Here is a 24,875-nt window from a genome sequence, read left to right as displayed (position 1 = left end):
AGGAAAGAAAATAACGAACAAGGGCTAAACCTGATCCCAAAACTGAACAAAAAGAACACCCAAAATCCGTTCTGAATTCATTTTAAACTTCAATTTTCAGAAGACGCCCTTGTATTCCTTTCTGCAGTTCCTTTGGAAGCCTTCCCTGTTTTTCCTGACAATCAAGGGGGTGGAAATGTTCAGAGACAAAGACACTTCCTAACTCAGCAGCTCAGTGTTGCTGCAAGTCAGTAGACCTTTATCTAAAAGAGCTTGATGCTAGGCACTGCAAGGGAAGGAAAGAGAAATTCACGCTGTTTTACCCAATAGTTCCTTCCAGGAAGGTAGGCTGAGTCAGTACCTTACTCAAATATTTATAGACAATGTCAAGTTATGCATTCAGAGTTTTGTTTCAGAGGGCTGGAGGCCTGGCTCAGAGATATTACACCAACCTAGTTCAAGCTCCCAATACCAAAAAAAGAAAAAAAAAAAAAGTCTGAGAAACACACACACACACACACACACACACACACACACACACACACACACAAAACCATCTTTTGGAGGCAATACTTACAATTGGTGTCCCAAAAGGAATATAACCTGTGAATGAGGAAAGAAAAGAATCAGGTCTTATGATCCACCTGACTTTGAACTGAGATACCCAGAAGCCTCTGGGTTTGGTCTGTTTCTTGGCCCACGTAAGGGCTCAGGGCTCAGGACAGTTCAGCAACAGGTAACTACCTCCCTCCAGCCCCTCAGACCTTTTCCTAGCTCAGCCCTCCCCATTCCCCCATCACCATGGGCTTCCCAGCATCCTCAGCCTCCTGCTCTCAGTCCCTCTTCCTCCCCTCCAGGACGGGTCCCTACAGGCAGGGATGCGTGCTGCCCAGGACTACACCAGTGGCCCTGTGACCACAGAGGGGCACAATTCCCCTTGGCCCATTCACTACAGTCATCTTCCTGAGATCTTAGCATCTTCCTTCTCTTTTTAACTTGTCTTTCTTTGCTTCTCCAATATCAATCACAACCACTTCTTTTAGAGAATTCCTTATCTAGCCAAGATACACACCTAAGTGCCAGTCTGCCAGTCTTTCAAGTCCTGACTGGACAGCCCAGTAGAGCAACAGAAAGCTAGGGCGAAGCATGGCTGGGCCCTAGGCCCTCTTTCCTCACTCTTGTGGCCCTTGGGCAAGGTTGCTGTCTCCAGCCTCAGACTTGTGGCAGTCAAGGACTCCAGCAGCTGATAACATGCTCATCTGAGCTGCATCTAAAGCCACAGTTCATGTCCTGAGCACCCACAACTGTGCATGCTAGAGCCAACACTCTCCTATGGTCTCCCTCTGAGGAGAGATTCCAAGTTCGGTTATGGCCTCGGCGGAATGTATGACTCAGGAAGGTTCAGAATTACAAGGGAAGATAGGCTGGAGTGAGAGTCTGCCAGGACCAGAATGGAGACTGGGATCAATGGGAAATGCATCCCCAGCATGCTCAGAGCCGTGGCTGCCTTGGAATCAGAAGCTGCCTGGCACAAACAACCCCAGTTTGCAGGGTGCTATCATGTGACCCTCCATCCTATGGCTGTTTAATTTCAAGACCCCATGAAGTCAGGCTTTCTGGGGGTGGGGATCCTGACTAGCTCATCTGATGTTGCCTCCTTTCTCTAACTGTGTACACCTTCCCAAAGGGAGAAGGCAGCAGCCCTCCAGGCCATCACCATAAGTCAGGACGGAATGTCCCATTGACCTGGCATGCCGGGCTGAGTGTGATCCTCTACAGGGTGACGCTGGGCAAGGCCTGGAACCTCTCAGACCACAGGCAGAGCAGTGTAAGTACGAATGCATTCTCAGTTCTAAGGCCTAGATTTATAGAACTGTTCCTCGAGTGAACACTGGGCGACAGGGATCTTGTAGCCACCTCTGTACACGGTCTCTACAGGACAGAAATCCCACCTTTTCCCTGAGTTGCAGGAGTGTAAATTGAGCCCATTAATTCCAAACAAAGAGTTAACAGCAGGATTAGAAGATGGATCACTAATCTGTAGTCTAACCATCTGGAAAAGGGAGCAAGGAGCAGGCCTTGGAAGGGAAGTACACATTGTACATGTGTTAGAGAAGAGGGGCTTGTAGATGCCAGTGTTTGCCACAGCAGGGGACCAGATTTGCATGGAGGCCATAGCTCCATACCAACTACAGAAAAGGCAAGATTCCTAGGGATTCAGATCCCTAGGGATCTTGAGCCTGGCCAGTGTCTTGCATAGTTGAACCAAGGTGAACATGCAGGTGTGAGCATGACTCACATGTGACAAACTGTTTTTCCCCTCAGACTGGTGTGTGTGTGTGTGTGTGTGTGTGTGTGTGTGTGTGTGTGTGTGTGTTCGTTCCTGGAACTAGGAGTCAACACCACAGGCTAGACAGAGCAAGAAGGGTCTGAGGAGCAGTGTGGCAGTGGCTCACCCCTATAATGCTAGCTAAACAGGAGACTAAGACATAGTACAAAGCTAGCCCTGACAGAAAAGTCTAAGGACACCATCTCCAATTAACCAGCAAAAAGCCAGACTGGAGGCATGGCTCAAGTGGTAGAGAATCAATAATGACCCAAAAAAAGTACCAAGCAAGAGCAGAAGGACCTAAGTTCAAAACCCAGTACCAGTACCAAAAAATAAAATAAATAAACAAAAAAACCAAGCGTGTGTGTGTGTGTGTGTGTGTGTGTGTGTGTGTGTGTGTGTCGGGGGTAGGGCAGGGGTGAGTGTCCCGGGGTCTTACCTGACATTCTAAAAGGCATGAAGATCTTCTCATTGGTGTCCGGGTGTAGAATAGCCTGGCAAGAGGCCGAAACAGAGCACACGAAAAGAGGGAGAAGGCCGGGGGGGGAGGGGGGGAAAAGGTGGGAGGAGGGGGTGAAAGGAGAAAGGGAATAGGAGGAGACACAAAGAGGTATTAGGGAGGGAAGCAGGAAAAGGACAGCTTCCCCAGGAAAATGCACACACCAGTGTTGGTATGTTGCTTTTGGGCTAGTCAGACCAGTCTATAAATAATTCAGAGCAAGAGAAAACTCCAGTATGGTCTGTGTATACTGACTTCTCTCCATAGCTACATGCAAGGGATCAAAGACCCCTAGGGTCAGGACTGCATCTACCTGCTGCCCCACTCCCTGGACACCTAATCCGGACTCTGGGCAGCCCAGTCCTTTTCTAGACAAAGACTCAGGACAACCTCCAACCTTGTCTAAGGTCCATGCTAAGCTCAGGCCCTTGGGTCCTGGAGTGGAAGGAAGGAGCAAGGCAGCCAGGGGCAATTGGGAGAGGGAAGGCTGGTTCTAGCTTCCACTAGAACCTATGGATTCAGGGGAGAGTTATGGGAAAAGAGAAAAGGAATCCAGTATTGACTTACCTGCTTGATTTTCTGTGCACTCCAGAGCTGGAAAGGGGGGGAGGGAGGGAGGGAGAGAGAGAGAGAGAGAGAGAGAGAGAGAGAGAGAGAGAGAGAGAGAGAGAGAGAGAGAGAGAGAGAGAAAATGGAGAATGTCATGGAAAGCATCAATTAGTTGGAAGTCTCAGAGCCATGGTTTCTAACTTAAGATCCAATGTAAAAACTTAGGGTCAGGCTGGGAGTTGGGCCTAGTGGTAGAGTGCTTGCCTAGCATGCATGAAGGCCCAGGTTCAATTCCTTAGTACCACATACATTGAAAAAAGCCAGCATGCTGCTGAGGCTCAAGTGGTAGAGCTCTAGCCTTGAGAAATTCCAAGGACAGTGCTCAGGCCCTGAGCTCAAGCCCAGTACTGGAAAAAACAAAAAACAAACAAACAAAAAAACCCAAGTTAGGCTTATGTTGTCTTTGACAACCCAAGCTGGTAGCTACACAGAGGTGTGATGCCAGGGAATAAGTGGGCCTGGATCCCAAACAGCAAATGCCCTGGGACTCTGCATTTGGGCTGCATGCTAGAGAAGCTTGGAGAATTCTTTCAAAGTTTCCCTAAAGCTCCCCAGTGGACGCTAAGGTAGAGCCAGGGAAGATCTTCTAATTAAAATGAAGACCTTTTAGTTGTCTTCCAGAATCTCTGGCACAAGTCTTCTCACAGACAGACTGTCTGGATTCCTGATTTTTGCCACTGCTGTCTCTGGACCACAGTTTCTTTATCTGAGAACTTAAGGTGGCATCCATGCCTCTGGACAAGCTGGAAGCAGTGGATTGGATCAAGAAGATGTGGTACTTACACAATGGAATTCTATGCTGCCATCAGAAAGAATGTCATTGCCCCATTTGTAAGGAAATGGAAAGACTTGGAAAAAATCATATTAAGTGAAGTAAGCCAGACTCAAAGGAACACAGGCTTAACCGTAATTTGTAATAATTAGTACACATCTAGGACTCTCCTAGCAGATTATAATAGCTTAAAACCTAGATACATAATGTCATATAAGATGAGACTAAATGAAAGGATCTCTAGGATATGGAAACAAGAGCTTTATCCTTTATGATTGTTGTTCTTAATGTACTATGATATTTCTCTTCTCTTTTTTTGCCCTTTTGTCAATCTCATGTTGTTACTATATTTGACTTTGTTACCTGGTATATTGTCTATATGTTTATTTGCTTCTTTGAAATAGGAAAGGGAAGGGGAGAAAACAAGATGATTGGGAGGGGGAGAGGAGGGAAATGGGACCAAAAACATGAGAGGGGTATCAATGTGTGAGAAGTAATGCACCTACTACCTGGCCAATGTAACTGCAACCCCTCTATACATTACCCATGCAGTTTTAAATAAATAACCAGTTAACCAGTAAAAACCTGGAAGTAGAGGTGAGGTTCAAATGGTAGAGCACTAGTCATATATAGAAAAAGCCCAGTAGTACAGGACCTAAATTCAAGCCCCAGTACAGCACAAAGTAAGTAAGTAAATAAATAAATAAATAAAACCAGAGTAGTCTGGTACCAGCAACTCATACCTGTCAGCTTATCTACTCAGGAGACTGAGACCTAGAGGACTAGGGTTCAAACCCAGACCAGGTAGGCAGGCTACTCAAGCATGACTCAAGTGGTAGAGGCCAGTATTCTTACATTTTAACCTTTCTAAAATGAGATAGATCTTGTTTTGTTGTGGTTGTTGTTTTGACAGTACTAGACTCTGAATTCATAGCTGGGCTCTTGTTATGTAGGTGCCACTTGAGCCATACCTCCAGCCTGGCTTTTTCTAATTAGTTTGGAGATGGACTCTTGAGGACTTTTCTGTCTAGGCTGGCTTCAAACTGTGATTGTGATCCCCAGATCTCAGCCTCCTGAGTAGCTAGAATTACAGGTATGAGACACCAGCACCTAGTAACATAGGCCTTCCCACTCCCCCCCGCCCACCGCCCCGCCAGTCTTGGGCTTGGATTCTGGCCTGGGAGCTGTCCTTCAGCTCTTCAACTCAAGGCTAGCACTCTCCCCCTTGAGCCACTGTGTCACGTCACATAGGCCTTTTTGAATAAAAATCAGCACTGTGAGGTGGAAAAAAAAAAGGCCACTGCATTTTTAATGGAGCAAGACCAGTATAGGGCTGGAATGAAGAGGCTGCCAGCAGCTGATGTTGAGTTTTATAGCAGAATTGTTGTTATGCTTCATTTATATGGCAACCCTGATCATCTGGAACATAAATGAAGCTGTAGCAGTTAAGAAGATGACTAGATAGTAAAAATAGAAGTTAAAAAATTGATAGTTGATACATTTTGCTCACAGCTGAGCTTCTCAAACCTTATTTCACAGCCCAATTAATCCTTTTGTAAAGCTATATTTCAAATGTACTTGATTTTCTGCTACTCCAGAACCAGGAAGATTATAAGCAGCATTAAAATAATAATAATAATAGAACCAGCAGCTAAAACAACAATAATAGCAGAAAAAGAAGACAGGTATAGGGGTTCAATTATAATCCTAGCTACTTGGAAGGTGGAGATTAGAAGGTCATGGTTCAAGGCCAACCTTACCATAAAGTTTATGAGACTCCATCTCAACCAATGACTGGGCTCAGTGGTGCACACCTGGCATCCTAAGCACAATGGCTGAGCAGTAGCACACACTTGTCATCCAGTGATAAGGAAAAACACAAACAGGAAGACTGCAGTCCAGGCTGGCCTTGGTGTTGAATCTTACCTTGAAACTAACTTACACAAAAAGGGCTAATAGCTAAAATGGTAATGTCTACCTAGATAATATGAGGCCCTGAGATCAAACTTCAGTACTATGGAGAAGGAGGAGGAGGAAGAGAAGGAGGAGGAGAAGGAGGAAGAGGAGGAGGAGGAGGAGGAGGAGGAGGAGGAAGAGGAGGAGGAAGAGAAGGAGGAGAAGGAGGAGGAGGAAGAGAAGGAGGAGGAAGAGGAGGAGGAAGAGAGGAAGAAGAAGAAGAAGAAGAAGAAGAAGAAGAAGAAGAAGAAGAAGAAGAAGAAGAAGAAGAAGAGGAACAACAACAACAACAAGGAAAGAGGGATGAGGAGAGAAAAATCAAGTGCAGAAGCCTCATGAGCACAAAGGTTGAAACCATTACAGCAAAGAAGGAAAGTGAGGAAAGCCAGTCCTTTCCTCTATGCAGGAAGGGTCTCCCTGAAGCCCAGCCACATCACCCCAGGTTTCAGCACAGCCTTCAGACCCCACCCTCGGCTCCATCACAGCCTTCCATACCTGTGTCCTCTTACCTCTGGATCACAGTCCCATCCCAGGAAGGCAGGAACTTGCCTTTCAGCACCTCTCCTGGCACCTCCCATAGTATTGACACATAGTAGGTGTATGGTATGGTAGATGTATATCCAAGCCTCAGCTGACTTTGTCAAGAAGCCTGGAGCATGCACACATTCTCTCCCTTTCCTTTAAACCCTCAGTAAAACCACAGCAAGGAAGCACACAAGCTGAAAACTTCCTTGAGGAAGAAAGGACCGAAAGCAGGTAAGAGATGGCACGATTGTGTGTGTGTGTGTGTGTGTGTGTGTGTGTGTGTGTGTGTGTGTGTGAGAGAGAGAGAGAGAGAGAGAGAGGGGGGGGGGGAGAGAGAGAGCTTGAACTCAGGGTCTGGGCATCATCTCTGAGCTTTTATGCTCAAGGCTAGTGCTCTATCACTTGAATCATAGCTCTACTTCTGGCTTTTTGGTGGTTAATTGAAGTGAAGAGTCTCACAAAATTTCCTGCTCAGGATGGTATTGAACTTTGGTCCTCAGATCTCAGCCTCCTGATTACAGGTATCAGTTGCCAGCATTGACTCTGAAATTTTCAGCTGATGATGGGACAACTGGCAGTGCCACACAGGGTAGTAATGTACTCCTTCTGCCTGCAGATGGGGCTCAATAGGAAGTGACTAGAGAACAGTCTTGGCACTAAGAAGTAGCTGGGTGGTAAGACCAGAGAGCAGGAAGACTTGAAGCCTGTTGCTCAGGAGATGGAGCTTCTACAGAGGAGGAATGCAAGCAGCCTGCAGAGGCTCACAGGCACAGGGGATGAGTCCTGCACAGGGTCCTCGTGGGAGCTCCCCAAGAGGTAGCAGACAGGAGGATGCAGGCCTCTTCTCTGGGAAAACACAGAGTTCTGCAGGCTCAGGTCCCACATAGTCCTGCTCCCATTGTCTCCTGCCCCTCACTGACCATCCACTTCTCAGCACCTACCTAATGACTAGTGCCACCCTTTCTTCTCAGCAGAGGGCTCCGTGCAGCACCAATGGGGAAGGACAAGAAAGCTCCACGCACTGAGGGGCAGGCAGAACTCTGGGTACCTGTAAGGGTCTGCATTTAACCTATCAACGTATCCATGGCCAAATGTATTAGGATATTAAACAGCAAACTGAAAAAAAAAAAAACACCTAGGGCCAGGCATTTATTTTATGACTAATCCCAGCTACGCAGGAGGTGAAAATAGGAGGATGGTGGTTCAAAGGAAGCCTGGGAGAAAAATATGAGAGACCCAATCTGGAAAAAAAATTTAAACTAAAGGCAAAAGGATCAAGAACATGATTTCAATGGGATAGTGTTTGTCTAACAAGCATGAGGCCCTGAGCTCAATCCCTTATCTCAACAAACAAGAAGCACCTTGCCAGGTGCATACACATGGATGAGAGGAGTAGAAGGATGAGAGGGTGGAGGCTGGAAGGGAAGGAGGAGAGACAGGAAAAGGCTTTTCTACTCTCCAGAAAAGAGTCTTGCATTTTCCTTTGGGCCCAAAAATGATGTAATATTCCTGTCTATAAGTTAATTGATATTTTGAGAACCTAAATGCAAAAGATCCTGGCTAGCAGGGAATGGTGGTACATAAGCTCATCCTACTATTTGGGAGGCTGAGGCAGGAGGATTACAGATTTGGAGTTAGCCTGGGATATCCTATAAGACCCTGTCTCAAAATAACAAACAAACAAACAAACAAAAATAGAAACAGGAACTGAAGAAAATGTTAGAAACACTATGGCACCTTCAGAGAGTAAGACATACATTCCTCTTGGGTGTTTGTAGCTTAGTGTTTCCAGCAATTTGCTTTCCCTAATTGTGCACAGATACATACACATTTTCCAGACTTTTGCAGCCTGTGAGCTCCTGGGACTGGGGTGCTGGCAGGCAAACAATTGGTGGGGATATTGACAGATCACCACTTTGCCTGCTCCCAAACCTTCCACTGAGGAGCCAGTAGATAGCAGGGAGCCCCTAGAATATGGCAGAGCCTTGAAGTGAAAGGAAGCTGGTCCTTGAATGATGGTACATGTCCAGTTCCCAGACATGACTGAGGAACAGGTCTTATTATGTATGTCCCAGAAATCTGGGATGTGTTTGTTACAGATCTTGACTTAATCTGACTACTACCGAGGGTTAAATGAGGTATGCCTATATAAAATGTTTGAGCTCACTTGTATGGTTGCCTAATATAGAGAAGAAGCAATTCAACTAAGCATATTTTAAAAAAGATTTACTCATCTTCCAAAGTGACTTCTTTGCTTGTCTTATTCCCCCAGTGTGTCTGTGAGTGAATAAAATCATCTCAGAGACTAGCAGCTCAGCCAGAGCCAATGGGGTCTAGTAGCAAGATAAAAGCATGGCCCCAGACATTGGCCTCTAGATTATTCCTTCCTATTTTCAAAGGGTCCTCTGGGGTGAATCAATGCCTAAGATCAGCTAGGGCAACTGCCAAGAGGAGTAAATGCCTGGCCTTGTCCTGAGGTCCTCATGCAGCCTGGCAGTAGATGCTCCTAGCCAGTGCTTCTCTCCTCTCACCCATGACAAGCTAAACCACACCTCAGTGAGAAGCCAGGGCTGCACTGGGACCCTCAGAGACAAGGACAACCTCCTCCAACTGCATCCAGAGGCAGCAGCTGGCAGCTTAGCATCAAAGACAAGCATTCAGAAGGGAAGGCGCAGGAAGGGCACTGAGAGAGAGGTCCTGCAGCCCACACAGGACACCACCTAGACCCTAGACAGGCCAGTGTCATGTGAGAGGCAGTAGAAAAGCCTCTCATATCAGTTCCATGCTCTCCTATTTTTACTGAGTATTTTCTTTCCCATGAACTGACTGTTGTGCTCAGAAGCCTGTTTCCATAGACAGATGAGAAAAGCAACAGAGAGCAGTGCCTGGGCTCGGATGTGGGACAAGACTATCAGCTGTGATCTCTGACTGTGATCCCATTTACCTATTCATTCTCATTCATTCATTTTCAGTTAATGCTCTGAGTCAGATGGTCTTCTAAGGTTTTACACCACCTTTTTAAAAAATATAATAGTGTGTGTGTGTGCCATCCAGGGGCTTGAACTCAGGGCCTAGGCATTGTCCCCAAGCTTTTTTTTGCTCATGAATGGTACTCTACCAATTGAGTTACAGTGCTAATTCCAGCTTTCTTATGGTGGTTAATTAGAGATGTGTTTGGTTTCAAACTGCAATCTTCAGATCTCAGCCTCCTGAGTAGTTAGGATTACAGACATGAGCCACCAGCACCTGGCTTACACAGGACAACCCTAGGAAAACTACTCTATTTACCATTTTACAGTTGTGGAAACTGAGACACAGAAAGATTCAGTGACTTGCTTAATGTCCCACAGTAGTGCAGAGATTTGAACCCAAGAATCCTGGCTGCATGTGCCCTCTTTTACTCACCATATGCCCCTGTTTCTAAATGCTACACCCCATTGCACAAGCTCTGCCATCAAATGTATTTAGTATCTTTCTATATCCGCACACATGGAGAAGCCTGTCCTTAATGAAACTTAAAGTATATATAGATATATAGATATCATAAGCTGCCCAGCTGAGGATGTTATTTGGCAGTAGAATGCTAGCCCAGAATGCATGAAGCACTGAGTTCCACCTCCAGCACTGCAAAATCAATAAGTAAGTAGCAAAAATAAAATAAATACAAACAGGCCCTATCTATTTTGACTATTTCCCATCCATAGTTAAATGTACAGCTTGGTACCATTGAGAACACTGCTGTACAATCATCACATCATCCATCCCCAGCCACTTCATCTTCCCCAGAAGAAACTCCACACTCGTGAACACACTCCCCACTCACAAGGTCTCTGGGTCCTGACAACCACTGTTACACCATCGACTTCCATGGATTTGACTCTACTAGGTGTCTCATTTGAGCAGAGTCTATGTGTGTGTGTGTGTGTGTGTGTGTGTGTGTGTGTGTGTGTGTGTGTGTGTGAGAGAGAGAGAGAGAGAGAGAGAGAGAGAGATCTTTCATCAGAGCAATTACAAGCCATGCTCCAGACAGTTCCACTAGCATTATCACTGTTATGTCACAAGCACTTAAAGAAGAAAGGCCAATAATGCCAAAGTATCTGATACAATACAGAGAAATAAAGGTGTCTCTAGGAAGGAAAAATGAGCAACTGGGCAGGAATAAGGAATATTTGTTTGCTATGCTTGATCTTGTTATTCTTTTCTTTTTATACCTCTAGCATTCTGTATCTTGTTCATATATTGCCTTTTTGAAAATTAAAAATTACAGGTAGGGCTGGGCATATAGCTCAGTGATAAAACACTTGCCTAGCATGCACAAGACACAACACTCCAAATTAACTAACCAATAAATGAATTAAACTAAGGAACTAATTAAATAAATAAATAAATAAATAAAGGCCACCATTAGAAAACCAGAAGTTGGGTGCATCTTAGTCCTCTATGACTTCTCCAGCATAGACCATTAACTGTCCAACAAATTGATGCCTTCTTCTTCCATAGCCAGAGAATGGCAGCTGGCACATGGCTAACCTCCTAGCTACATTTTCCAGCCTTCATTACAGTTAGGGTTTTCCATGTGGCCAAGCCTCAAGTAGCATCAGAGGGTGGGTGAGATGTGCCTTTTCCACTCCTGTGCCTTTTCCTCTGTTCGTTCTGTCCACATCTGAAAACTAGAGCAAGGATGTGGCTATAGGATGGAAGCATGATGCATAGTACCTAGGTCCCCAAACTATCCTGTGTATAGAGCCTGGAGCTTCTACTGTTACACACAAGAAGAAGAACTTCTGTTGAATTTGGAGATCTTTTTGTTACAGCAGCTATGATAACTCTATTATGGTAGGGAATATTCCCCATAATACCAGAATGGGGAAGAAGTAAGAGCCAAGATGGTTTCTGAGGCTTTTCTTCTCATGTCTGGCAGTGTGCTAGCCATTGGAGGGCTGAGTGTGCAGAATGGTGGGAGGGAGGTGGTTAAAAACATCTCCAGCCGGGTGTGGTAGCTCACGCCTATAATCCTAGCTACTCAGCAGGCTGAGATCTGTTGATCTAGGTTCAAGGCTAGCCTGGGGAACAAAAGGACCTGAAGACTCTTATCTCCAATCAACCTCTAGAAAATGGGAAGTGGGGCTTGGCTCAAGAGCTCAGGGACAGTGCCCAGGTGAATTCAAGCCCTATGACCCACCAAAAAAAACCCCTCCAATCTCAATAAAAATTCTTTGTCATGACCTGATTTTGTTTGGGCTCACTCCATCTCCACATTTCAGTGACAACATCCAGGGTCACACACTTTGTCCCTGACTCTGTTACTAAACAACCTGGTCTTCTTGTACATTTTAGATTTGCATATTTTTTTAATTAATGAGGAAGGAGAAGGGGAAGAAGGTGGAAGCAGGGACCCTTCTGTTTAACAGTCTGCCATGCCAAGTCCAGGCAGATCAGGTTAAGGACTTAGGTCTGATTCCCTGGATCTAGGTTACTTCCTAGACCCATAAGTTAAATGCTGAATGTAGAAGTGTCTGCAGGACTTCCTCTAAGTGCAAGTCAACAGCTAAGTTTGATATTTCTGTCAGTCCGGTTTAAAAGGAAGGCCCATCCTGGAAGTGCACAACCTTGATGGGAGAAAAATTGGGACCTAGTAGCAAGGCCACACACAGGCCAAGGAGACCTCCACATCATCTCCATAGCTCAGGGAAACATCTCCACTTCACACTACAGACCCTACTTCTGACTTGTCTAGGCTCAACCAGGTCCCTCCCTGCCTGGCTGTGTGAAAATGTATTGCTTGACCCTAGGGAATGACTAGCTCCAGCCACAAAGCCATAAGGCTTCGGATTCTACCCAATTCCCCAGCTTGGAGAATGGGGACAAAGGGCAGTGGGATGATTGGAATAATGCAAGAGTTCACTGATTTCTAAAGCAGCCAGTGTTTCCCCTGAGCTGCCCTCTGAACCTGCCTGAAACCTCAGTATGGAGATGAGGGCAGGATTGGATCCCACAGGTTTCTAGGGGGCAGGATCCACCCCAGTATCCACTGAGAGCAACCGCCCAGGCCCTGCCCCCCAGTCTGGCTCCCTCTACTTTCCCTTTTCCTCCTTCCAAGCTGCTTCTCCAAATCTCCTAAGGCTGCAAAGACAGAGCCTATTTAAAACAACCTCCAGAAGGTAATTAAACAGAGCCTGAAGGGGATCCTTCTGTAAGGAAAAGGATGCCTCCACCAAACAAACAAAAAACTTCTAATTTATCAGTTGGGCCCATTGCATTATATCTTACCATTAATTTCATTGCCATGGGGCTGGGAGTTTGGCCTAGTGGTAGAGTGCTTGCCTGGCATGCACTAAGACCCAGGTTCGATTCCTCGGTACCACATACATAGAAAAAAAGCTGGAAATGGTGCTGAGGCTCAAGTGGTAGAGCTCTAGCCTTGAGAAAGTCCAGAGGCAGTGCTCAGGCCCTGAGCTCAAGCCCAGGACTGGCAAAAAAAATAAAAATAAATAAAAATAAAAAATAATAATTTCATTGCCATGGTAACTCCCAGGTAATTTGTACCTATATAAGTTTGTGTGGGGTGAGGGCACCCCTATATAGCCATTAGAAAGGTGGGGGATTGTCTGCTTCTGTATAGCATACAATAGCAGTTGTGATGTTAGCAGCTCCTCTGTATGAGAACTAAACCCAGATTTGAATTCCAAATCTCCCAGTTGCTGGCCTTACGGTTTGGGGCAATGTTCTTAATTTTACTGAGCTTCTACTCCTCACCTATAATATAAGGATATGAATATTGTAAAAAATAGTTCATCTATTTAGTGAACAAATACTGATTATACATCTACTATATGTTAAGCACTGTTCTAGATAATAGAGAAACATCAGTGGGGAAAAGAGAAAAAAATAAGCTTTTGTGGAGCATATGGGCTGAGGAGGAGACAGTAAGCAATGAAAATAATAAAAAGTAAATTCTCTGACATGTTAGAAGGATAAACACTTCAGCAAACAAGAAAAAGTAGGCCAGGGTAAAAGAACTGGGAGTGTGTGGAGGCAGTGTAGACAGAAACAATAGCACCTAGGTGGTTAGGGTGAATCTCCAGTGACACTGAAGGAAGCAGAAGATGGTTCTGACAGAACAGCCAGTGAAAAGGCCATGAGGCAGAAGTAGGACTGCCTGGCATATCTGAGGGACAGCAGAGAGGCCAGTGTGGCCAGAGTGTGCTGCCTAGGGAGAAAGGTGTAGAAGAGCAGGTCAGAGAAGAATGAGGACTTACAGGCCTGCTCCCTGAGTAAGAAAGGAGACACTGTCATTTCTGCCATATCAGAGTCTCAGTGAGGTTTGCTGGGTCATTCCCCCTTGTACCCAGGGAACTTTTGGTAAGGGTAAAAGACGCTTTGGGTTTTTACATTGGTGGGGGATGGTTGTTATGGCATCGAGTGGGTATAAGATAAGGATACAAGCTGTAGTCCACAGCAAAGCAGTACTCAGCTCTAAGTGCCAACCATGCCAAGGGTGGGACTCCCTAGAGCAGAGGGCAAACAGTATGATGTGTGTTGACAAGTCACAGTGACTACTGTGCTGGAAATGGACAAAGAGACTCAGGTAGAATGGGGGCCACCAGAGGACCCAGCTCAGAGCTGTGTCTAGAGCAGCCAGAAAATGCCTGGAATAACACCCTCTCTGTGTTAACAGGAAGTGCCAACCTGGGACTGGCCCAGAGGACCCTAGAGCCTGAGGCCTGGAGGCTGAGTGAGACCAGTGGCCAGCCTTCCCTGCGGCATCTCTGATAAACTGACTCTGCAGGAGATTTGGGGTGCAAGTACTTTCAGGCCTCTGGTACTTGCTCTGCTAGTTTCAAACCCAGTCAACCTTTCTCCTTGGTGGTTATGGACAAAGTCCATCCTACATGGGGCTCTGAGCCGCTCCTGTGTTGTCCTGGTACAGAAGTGAGTAGCTGGCAAAGACTGGCTATTTACCCACCGCCACTTCTTCAGAATGTGGAATGATGGAAGAACTCTACTCACGAGTCTACAGTGTGCCCAGAGACGTGCTTGCCATGTCGGGAAGCTATTCCAGTAGTCCCAGACTGGTTTCTATTATTGTGCTTCCTCTCCTAGCCCATCCTATCACTGTCACCAGGCTGATAAAGCACCACATCACCTCCACACCACTCCTTGCCACTCCTGTGCTCAAGAGCACTAAAAAGCTCCCTTTTACTGGGCAGGACACAACAGTGTCTCCTTCCGGCTTTGAATGACTTTCACAATGTACCTGGTAACCTCCCAACTTCCTCACTTACTTCCTCTCAGCATATAATCCCACCTCACGTCAGTCTCTTTATCTTTGTTTCTCTCTGTCTCTAACCCTCCTTTTTCACTGTCTCCGGACTGCACTTCTAGGAATAAGCTTTTGTCTGGAACTTACAGGAACGTTCCTTGCCCTGGACTGAACAAGCGGTGTCAGAGCCTTGTGCCACTACACACTGGCCATGTCATCCCTAAATTTGAGTTGTCTTGCCTATAAAATAAAATAGGGCTGATAGAAGTATCTACCAAACAGATTCCTATTCACTTAACCGAGGTAATTGCTCAATTGTGGTTTTGTTGTTTAACTGAGGACTAGCATATCAAATTTCAATGTGCTAAGCCCAAAGGATTAGTTATGCTTGTTTTTCAGGACTTACTATCCACTGGTGCAGCAAACATTTCAGAAGACAGCAGTCTTGGAGAAGACATCAGCTGCCCATGAATGGAAGAGTGAAGCAGGAACCTTGGGAGTGAGCAACTGCTGGTCCCCTGTGTACATCTGCTGCTGAAAGACTGCAGAGGCAGTCTAGATGGTACAGCGAAGACTGCACCTACAGCAGCCAGCACTGCTTACGACATCAGGGCAGAGGAGTCTGACTCTCACAACTGCCAAATAACAGGACAGGTACAGAGAAGGCCACTTATCCATCCAAGACCAGGAACTGCCCTGGGGCTCTTCAGATGCCACAGACGAGACCCCTAGGCAGGGATAACCTGAGCTAGGAATAGGATGTGCCACATCCATTCATACATCTGTCCTCTGTTTACCTTGCAGTGCTAAGTGCTACTGTCTAACATCTGTCTTGTGCTTCGCCACCAAACTTGATCTCTTGACCAACCTTGTCTGGACCACTCCTTCCCTACCTAAACCACTCCTACCCCAGTCCCTCCCCACCAGTTATCTTCTCACCCTTCAAATTTCAGGTGAGAACATCCTTCTAGAACTCCCAAGGCTGAGTAGGTTACTTTTTCTAATGTTCCCCCATGTATCTTCACATCGTTTCCTGGGGGATCTGTGACATAGGAACCTCATTTAGCTTCTTGATTGTTCTATCCCCATGCCCTAGCATCCTATCTGTCCAGTAGTGTTGATATAAACATTTTTTTAAATGATAATAAAACTTGAGTGCCAGCTTAAGATGTCCAACATTTGATTAACAGGGATTCTGGAATGAGAAGAAACAGTATAATAAATATCAGAGAAACAACGTAATTTTTTTCAGAACTAAAAGACACAAGTCTTCAGATTTGAAGAGATCATAGAGATCCCAAAATAATGGATTTTCAAAGAGACAGTATTTCAAGATTTCTGAAATAAACTATGCAGTTAAATAGAAGATTATGAATCTCTTCAAGGTAATAAAGAAGGAATGAAATGGCATTAGTTTTTCAAAAACTATATTGGAAACCAGAGGAACATAGAGCAAGTATTCAATACTTTTGTCAGCCTAGGATTTTCTCTTCAGTCAAACTATCAATTAAAGCTAAGTGCAGAATTACAATTTGTTCAGACATAAAAAGACTCCAAGTTTTGTTGTTTTTTTTTTTTTTCTCATGTATCCAGGAGCTGCTGGAAGAGGTTTTTATTTCACCAAGACTACAGTATAAACCACATAAAAAGAAAGACATGGAACTGGTAGTAGGCCCCAGAAAGGAAATTTTCAAGGGAAAAAAGTGTGACTGAAAGACAGAAGCTCCAAACTGAAAGAAAATACTAAAAATATTGAAATTTTGCTGGACTGTGCAGTAAGAGTTAGAAATGATACAAAGAAAACTAAACCAATGGGGGAAAATGAAGTAATTACCAACTCCAGATCAGACATAATGTTGAAAAAGAAAAGAAATATAATCATGATATAATCAACTTCACTGTATAGCCAATGTTATTTGCAACTAAATTTGTAATAGCACAATACTAAGTAATTATAGATCCATCCGAAAAATGATAACTCTTGGCTGGGAGTTTGGCCTGGCAGTAAGAGTGCTTGTCTAGCATGCATGAAGACCTGGGTTTGATTCCTCATGTACCATATACTTAGAAAAAGCCGGAAATGGTGTTATGGCTTAAGTGGTAGAGCTCTAGCCTTGAGAAAGTCCAAGGATAGTGCTCAGACCCTGAGTTCAAGCCCTAGGACTGGCAAAAAAAAATTATAACTCTTTTGGAAGGGGGATGGAATAGGAGGAAGAAGTGTACTTTTAGGGTAGATAATAAAAGAGCTCACCTGCAAAATTGAATTAATTAACTGGGCATGGTGGCTCACGCCTATAACCCTAGCTACTCAGGAGGCTGAGATCTGAGGATCAAGGTTCAAAGCCAGCCCAGGCAAAAAGGACCTGAGACTCTTATCGCCAATTAAACTCTAGGAAAATGGGAAGTGGGGCTTAGCTCAAGTGTAGGGCTGAAGAGCTCAGGGACAGCGCCCAAGCCAAACTCAAGCCCCATAACCCACAACGACAACAACAAAAATAGAACCAATTGAGAAATATCAGGCTAGATATGCACATTATTCTGTGTTTCTATATACTTCTATTTCAAACAGCTGAAAGTAGTTGTAGCTGTAGAGCAGCAATAGGGAAGACAGTTTCCCATTACAAGTGTATTAATACTTTTGAACTACTCATGCATGTTGCTTTGACGTTTACACTTTGGCACACTAACCAGTAGACTCTATAATCATTAAAGTAGTCCTTCCTTTCCCTCCCCCAGTCACCTGCTCATTGGTGACCCCTGGGCGCAGGGTCCCATGCTTATAGTCCTCTAGAAGTTGCACAGCTTCTCTGAGACGTCTCTGCAGAGGAAAGAAAAGAGATGTGGCCATGAGTTCAAGGTTAGGGTTTAAGGTTAGGATTAGGGTTTAGGGTTAGGGTTTAGGGTTTAGGGTTAGGGTTAAGGGAACTATACCAGCATCAACCAAAGTGACTGCCCACCAAGTGCAAGGCCTCAGCCCTCAGTTCCTAACACACACCAAACAGCAGGAAGGATACCGCTTAAATGCTTTTCCACGGGGAAATGGCTAGACATGGACTGTACAGGAATCATTACTGGGCTGTTCAAGCACCTAAATAAAAAGTAAGAAAAGGATTCCAACGCAACATCTCCATTTTCTTGAGTGAGAAAGCATATTGGCTTTCTCACCAGGCAATGCACACACACATATAAAGCAATATTTTCTTTTCTTTTTTTTTTTTTTTTGGCCAGTCCTGGGCTTGGGCTCAGGGCCTGAGCACTGTCCTTGGACTTTCTCAAGGCTAGAGCTCTACCACTTGAGCCTCAGCTCAAGTGGTACCGAGGAACTGAACCTGGGTCTTCGTGTATGCTAGGCAAGCACTCTACCACTAGGCCAAACTCCTGGCCTGAAGCACTATTTTCTATAAGAACGTCTGTGAAGCCAGTTGGACACAGTGAGATCTGAGGAGCGCAGTTCAAAGCCAGACTGGGCACTAAAGTCCATGAGACTCTTATCTCCAATTAACCACTAGAAAACAAGCTGTGGCTTCCCATAGGTAGGGCAGTAGCCTTGAGCTGAAGAGCTCAGAGACAACCCCCAGGCCCAGGGGTAGGGTGGTAGCCTTGAGCTGAAGAGCTCAGGGACAGTGCCCAGGCCCAGAGTTCAAGCCCCATGACCGGGGGAAAAAAAAAAGCCTTTGTAAGGCAATATACTATACTTTCAACATTTCAAAAGCACTGGCAGAGATTTGCCTACTAAAGCACATTTGGCTACAATAACTGACACACAGAGAAGATTTTTAAAGCTAAAAAAAGAGCCACAATATAGAAGGTAGTCTTTAGTCTTTACCAAACTTGTATAAGAATGCTCATAGAGGGAGTTTGGCTTACTGGTAGAGTGCTTGCCTAGCATGCACGAAGACCCAGGTTCGATTCCTCAGTACCACATACATAGAAAAAAGCTGGAAATAATGCTGAGGCTCAAGTGGTAGAGCTCTAGCCTTGAGAAAGTCCAAGGACAGTGCTCAGGCCCTGAGCTCAAGCCCAGGGCTGGCAAAAAAAGAAAAAAAAAAGAATGTTCATAGAAGTATAATTCATATAGCCCCATGCTGCAAATAATTAAAAGAGAATGGATAAGTAAATTACAATAGATACATACAGTGAGATATTATACGCGAATTTAAAAGGAAACTATAAACATATGCTACAGTGTCCATAACCCTCACAGACATTATGGGTAAGAATGCATTTTTCCAAAATGGCAACCTCAATATCCTCATCTCCTGTGACTTCTAGAATCTTTTTCAGTACTTTGAGCGTGGATAGGGCTTTGCCACTATAGAGAATGGCAGAAGGAAAATGTTGTGACTTCAGCCTAGATCATAAAACACCCTGTACTTGCACCTCATTATCAAGATGGATACTGTCTTGGAATCCAGCCATCATACTCAAGGGAGCCCAAGCAGCTCAAGAAAGATCTGTGTGCTTAAGAACCAAGCCCTGGTTCACAGATTCATCTGAAGCACCTATATGTCTGCCATGTGAGCAAACCACTGTGGATGTTTTTTTGTTTTGTTTTTGTCAGTTGTGGACCTTGAATTCAGTGTCTGGGCAGACTCCTTTAGTTTTTGTGCTCAAGAGTAGTATACTACCACTTTGAGCTACAGATCCACATCTGGTTTTCTGGTGGTGAATTAGAGATGAGAATCTCATGCACTTTCCTGCCTGGGCTGGCTTCTAACTGTGGTCCTCACATCTCAGCCTCCTGAGTAGCTAGGATTATAGATGTGAGCCATCAGCACACAGCTCCAGCAAACCATTTTTTAAGTGACCCTTCCAGCTCCTGACTCCACCAAGCTGTCCTAGCCATTGCCATATGGCAAAGATAAATCCTCCTTTCCAATTCCTACCTAAACTGAAGCTCAATAAGCAAAAAAGTGTGATTCGTTGTTTTATAGCCACTAATTTAGGGGTGATGGAGTTCATTACATAGTCACAGAACCAATGCAAAAAAAAATGGTGAATGAGAAAAAACAGACACAGCATAAACCTGTAAGCCTGATACTTGGAAGGCCAAGGTAGGTAGATGATGAAGTTGATGCCAGCCTGGGCTATACAGCCAGTCTAAAATAACAAAGCAAAGCAAAGCAAATAATAGACACAAATGCACACATGCGGTTCAAAAACAGATAAAACTGGCCCAGGATGGTAGAAGCTATTACAGTGTTAGATTTGGAGGCAATACTGACTGGGAAAAGCACACAAAGAATCCTTTGGCATAACGGAAATATTCCACATCTTGATTGTGTGGTGGTTATATGGGTATAAACAGATGTAAGAACTAATTAAACCATACGCTTAGGAATCATGCATTTTAATGTATATGTGGCATACCTTAAAAATGAGCAATAAGCAGACAACAGTGATAGAAGGCAACTTATGTCCAGGTATTAAGGGATCTAGACACAAGGATGGCAAGTATAGGGGAAGAAACCCAGTGAAGCCAGCTGTTTCCTTCTATGGGGCAAGGCTGGCTGCAAACAGGAGGACAGAGACCTCAACACTAGTTCCTTGGTCTAGGGAAAGGGGCAGTACCCAGGGGTGTCCTCAACAGCAGACACTGTGCTGAGCTAGCGGACGGCATGCTATGCAGCCACCTGCTATGCTACTGCAGCAGGAAACACTGCCAACCCCCACTGACAGCCAGGTCCATCATCCGCCAGCCTGTCTGGACAGCAGAGTGTGGCCAGTGCTGGTCAACCCAAGCCTGGGCCACAGCAGAATGACTAGCAGTCAGGGGGCCAGGAAAGCTTTCCTTGAAATAGCCTGAAGGCTGACAAGCGCTGTCTGTCCACTTTTAATCTGTCAGTCTCCAGATTCCAAAGAGTCCTTTCCTAGAATCTTCTTACTTAATAGGTTTACAGGATTTTCTTCTTTCTTTTTCTCTTTTCCTTCCTTCCTTTCCTTTTCCTTCCCTCTCTCCCTCCCTCCCTCCCTTCCTTCCTTCCTTCTTTCCCCTCCTCCCTCCTTTCCCTTCCCTTCCCTTCCTTCTTTCCTTCCTTTTCCTTCTCCAGTTGTATAAACAATTCATTCTGTTTAAAGAAAATGTCAGAAAAAATAATAAAGTACAAAAAAATCATTGTAAATCTCCTGAATAAATACTGCTTGAGATAACCATGGCAAAAAAATGAGGTTGAGGACTAGGCATGGTGGCTCACGCCTGTAATCCTAGCTACTCAAGAGGCTGAGATCTGAGGATCAAGGTTCAAAGCCAGCTGGAGCACTAAAGTCCATGAGACTCATCTCCAATTAACCACTAGAAAATGGGAAGTGGCACTGTGGCTGCCCACAGTGAGCTGAAGATCTGAGGGACAGCGCCCAGGCCCAGAGTTCAAGCGCCATGACCGACAAAAAATAAATAAATAAATAAATAAATAAAAATGAAGTTGAGGGTCAGGTACAGTAGCATGCATCTGTAATCTCAGCTACACAGAGGTGGAGGTAAAAGGATTATATTCCGAGGCTGCCTGGAAAAAACTAGAGCAAATAGAGCACGGCTCGATTACTCTGAATTTAAACCCCAGTACCACAAAAAAAAAAGTGGGGCACCGATGTTCCTTCTAGCTTTCAATGTGAGTGAGTGTGTGTGTGTGTGTGTGTGTGTGTGTGTGTGTGTGTGTATGCATGCACAAGCATGCAGAGGTAGGTGCACGTGCATACCATGCAACCCCACACCTACCAATTTTGGTTCTTAAACTTAGGGCCTGATTGCTGCTCTTTAGCTTTTTCTTTTGAGGATAATGCTCTCCCACTTGAGTAATATTTACACTTCTGACCTTTTTTGTGTTTCATTATATATAAGAGTCTCACAGACTTTCGTGCCCAGGCTGACGTCCAACCACGATCCTCAGAATCTCAGTCTCCTAAGCTAGGATTACAGCCACTGGTGCCTGGAAACAATGATTGTATCAACGTGTTTGAGGTCACACCAATACTAAGTGGGAAGTTTAGTGTTTGAACCCAGAGTTTAGTCAGATCCTTGCTCTGCCTATACCTGGCCTACCCACAACACCCCAGACTCCCTTAGCCTGGCCAGCTCCCCCCTGCTGCCTTGGCCTCTGCAAAACTTGGACAATGCTTGCTCTACTTTCCAATGATGAATAGTGAATGGCTCTGTGCTCTCATTATTTCTCCCACTCAAGGGATTCTCCTGGGTTCCTATAACAACCTGGCCAGATTCCATCTCATTTGACACGGTCATAAAAAGGATCCCTCTTGCCAAAAGCATAAGTTCCAATAAGTTCTGAGCTTGGCAAAGGATGTGGGTCAGAGAGAACTAAACCCAAAGTTCCTGAAGACAAGTCTGTGGCCCTAGGACACAAGGAAGCTGGATGGGGCCTCTTTACTCTGGGTGCTATAGGCTGGCCTCATCCTCACTAAATTTCAGTCAAGTTTAAGGGAACAGGGTCCCAGGCGCTGATGGGATGGGCAGGGTCCAGGTTACCTGCCCAGAGACTGGCTGTTTTTGAGGCTGGGAACGGGTGAGTTTGGAAAGACTTGGGGGCTAGGAGGAAGGTCTCCCTGTTTTCACCCTCCTCTCCCCCTGCTGTATTGTGAACTTGGCAAAAAGGCCAAGGTCCCTGAGAAGAGATGCTAGGAGATGGGAGCCTGGTGAGCTTTGCAGGAAGTCTTTTCTACCAGGAATAAAGTAGTCAGTCTCTGAATGCAAATGCTGTGAGGAGCCAAGCTGGCCCAGAGACAAGGATGCAAAGCTCTAACCCTTGCCTGAGCCCTAAGCCTGGAGCAGGCCAAGCACACTGCTGCTTTCCAAACATCTCTATCACTAGCCCGCCTGCCTCTGGCTACCCCATCATAAAATGTCATCATGACAATATTTGACAGGGATGTGATTTCTAAAAGGTCCTCTGTAGACCCATGTGCCTGGAAAGGTAATCTAGAAGCAGTGACTTTTAATAAAGAACAGTCCATCCACTCTGGGCCTGCTCTGGCCCCAAGCAGAGAGGGGAAGCAGTGATTACAGTGGTTACAGTGGTAGAAAATGGGGATGTTGGAACTTAAGAAAGAAAGGCATAGTCAATTGGGGAAAAAGTCTTCAGAAGCAAAGCTAAACTATCCTGGGCACACAGCGCAGCCCCAAGTTATATGCTAATGAAAGATGCCAAAATAATCCAAATATTTAATTTATACTATTTTGTATATTTAATACAACTAGTGATAGCATCAGGCCAAGAGGTAGTAACACCAGGAAAATTTCACCACTTCCAATAAAGAAACTCACCTTGTGGGTGGCAATTAGACATCCCTGCCTTCTGTTCCCTTCCTCAGAATGCCTTTCCACCTCAACAGTCCATCAGCAGCCCCTTTCATCCTATAGGTTTCATGCCATCTGCTTCAGGAATCTTCCAGAAATTATGTTGCTTTTCTCTCCTCTTTTGTTTACATCTCTCTGAGGCCCTGACCACTTACTAATCATGTACCTCAGTTACCTGTGCGAGATGGTAACATGCACAGAGCAGCTGGTTCCAGGAGTCTTTCAGGACCATAGTACTTAACCCAACCTCTCTAACCTAACACTGACTCAGGCCATGCACATGTAACAGACATGAGGGACTGCAGCTGCTGGGGGAGAAGTGAACAGCATTGTCAGAGTTACAAGTTCAGCTTCCAGTGTAGGAAACCAAATCACTCAGCAGTGATACTGGTTTCACAGAACCTGGGACTCCAAAAGAGTGTTTCCTGTTCATATAGACAGGGCAAAGAACAGCCCTCTGCACATACATGATGGAACCATCCTAGCCATCATGTGGCTGAAAAGTCCAGATCCAAGAGGAAAGGGGACTTCTTTGTCCATGTCACAGAGAAGGATGAGGGTCACCCACAAACCCCAAGAACCCTCACATCTACATTCTATAAGATATCAGCCTGGGAACACTTCTTCCCGTACTTACAATAGCAACTGACTCCCAAGGACGCCACACTGGTGCCTGAGCCTCCCAAAGCTGATGGCCACAAGAGCAGATACCAGGTAAGTAAAGGAAAGGCCACTGGTAGCTCACACCTGTAATCCCAAGATATGAGTATCGAAGTTCCATGCCAGCCCAGGCAGTGCAGTCCATGAGACTCTTACTTAGCTCCAATTAAGCACCAGAAAAGCAGAAGTGGTGCTGTAGCTCAAAGTGGGAAAGCACTAGCCTTGAGCAAAACTGTTCAGGGATAGTCTCCAGGCTCTGAGTTCAAGCCTCACAATTAACAGAGAGAGAGTGGGGGGGGGAGGGAGGAGAGGGAGGGTAGGGGGAGAGGAAGGGGAGGGGGAAGGAGAGAAAGAGAGGAGGAGGAGGAAGAGGAGGAGGAGGAGAAGGAGAAGAAGAAGAGGAGGAGGAGGAGGAGGAGGAGGAGGAGGAGGAGGAGGAGGAGGAGGAGGAGGAGGAAGAAAGACCCTCTTTACTGTCACTCAAAGCTGAGCCCAGGCTGATCCAGGAATAAATAAAAGAATTCCTCCAGCATATCTAGAGGAAGTAGGTAAAATGGAACCAAGACTTTGAGGTACAGTGAAGAGCTTGGGAATCCCAAAATTTATAAAACTAAGAACAAGAGATCTGAGGGATAAGGGAGAGTTGGGTTAGGGAGAGGGGTTCACAAGGACATAGGGAGGCCAGCAGGCCATGTGTATGCACTTCATGTCTTGATCATTCTCAAGAGGCTGTCTGGCTTTTTGTTACTTTGGTGATGGTGAGATTTGAACTCAAGGGCTTGAGCTTGTTAGACAGGTACTCTACCGCCTGAGCCATGCATGCCCCTAGCACCTGAGCTAGTTTTGCATCTGCTTGGGGTCAGTGCAATGTTCTTCCCCTGGCTTGACCATACAATTATATGTGGCCTCAAAGCTGTGGGACAGGGGTCCTTCTCTTGTTCTCCATCACTATCCTAAACCCGTTTTCTCTTGGCA

At 45.3% G+C, this 24,875-nt stretch overlaps 1 protein-coding gene across 2 annotated transcripts in view; it reads right to left on the bottom strand.

Annotated features, from left to right (window-relative positions):
- Positions 1–24,875, bottom strand: part of Sfxn5 (sideroflexin 5) — a 112,407-nt gene that overhangs the window by 68,747 nt on the left and 18,785 nt on the right. For both annotated transcript variants that reach the window (XM_090336702.1, XM_090336703.1), the window contains exons 3-6: positions 17,673–17,750; positions 3,375–3,401; positions 2,748–2,802; positions 557–582 (exon numbers count right to left, since the gene is read on the bottom strand). In XM_090336702.1, the coding sequence (XP_090192828.1) occupies positions 557–582; positions 2,748–2,802; positions 3,375–3,401; positions 17,673–17,750 (186 nt within the window). The remainder of the gene's footprint in view (positions 1–556; positions 583–2,747; positions 2,803–3,374; positions 3,402–17,672; positions 17,751–24,875) is intronic.

Source organism: Megascapheus bottae, chromosome 7 (genome assembly GCF_031878675.1).
Source record: "Megascapheus bottae isolate mThoBot1 chromosome 7, mThoBot2.hap1, whole genome shotgun sequence".
In the NCBI taxonomy this organism is placed as follows: domain Eukaryota; kingdom Metazoa; phylum Chordata; class Mammalia; order Rodentia; family Geomyidae; genus Megascapheus; species Megascapheus bottae.
This window is presented reverse-complemented; position numbering and strand designations above follow the sequence as displayed.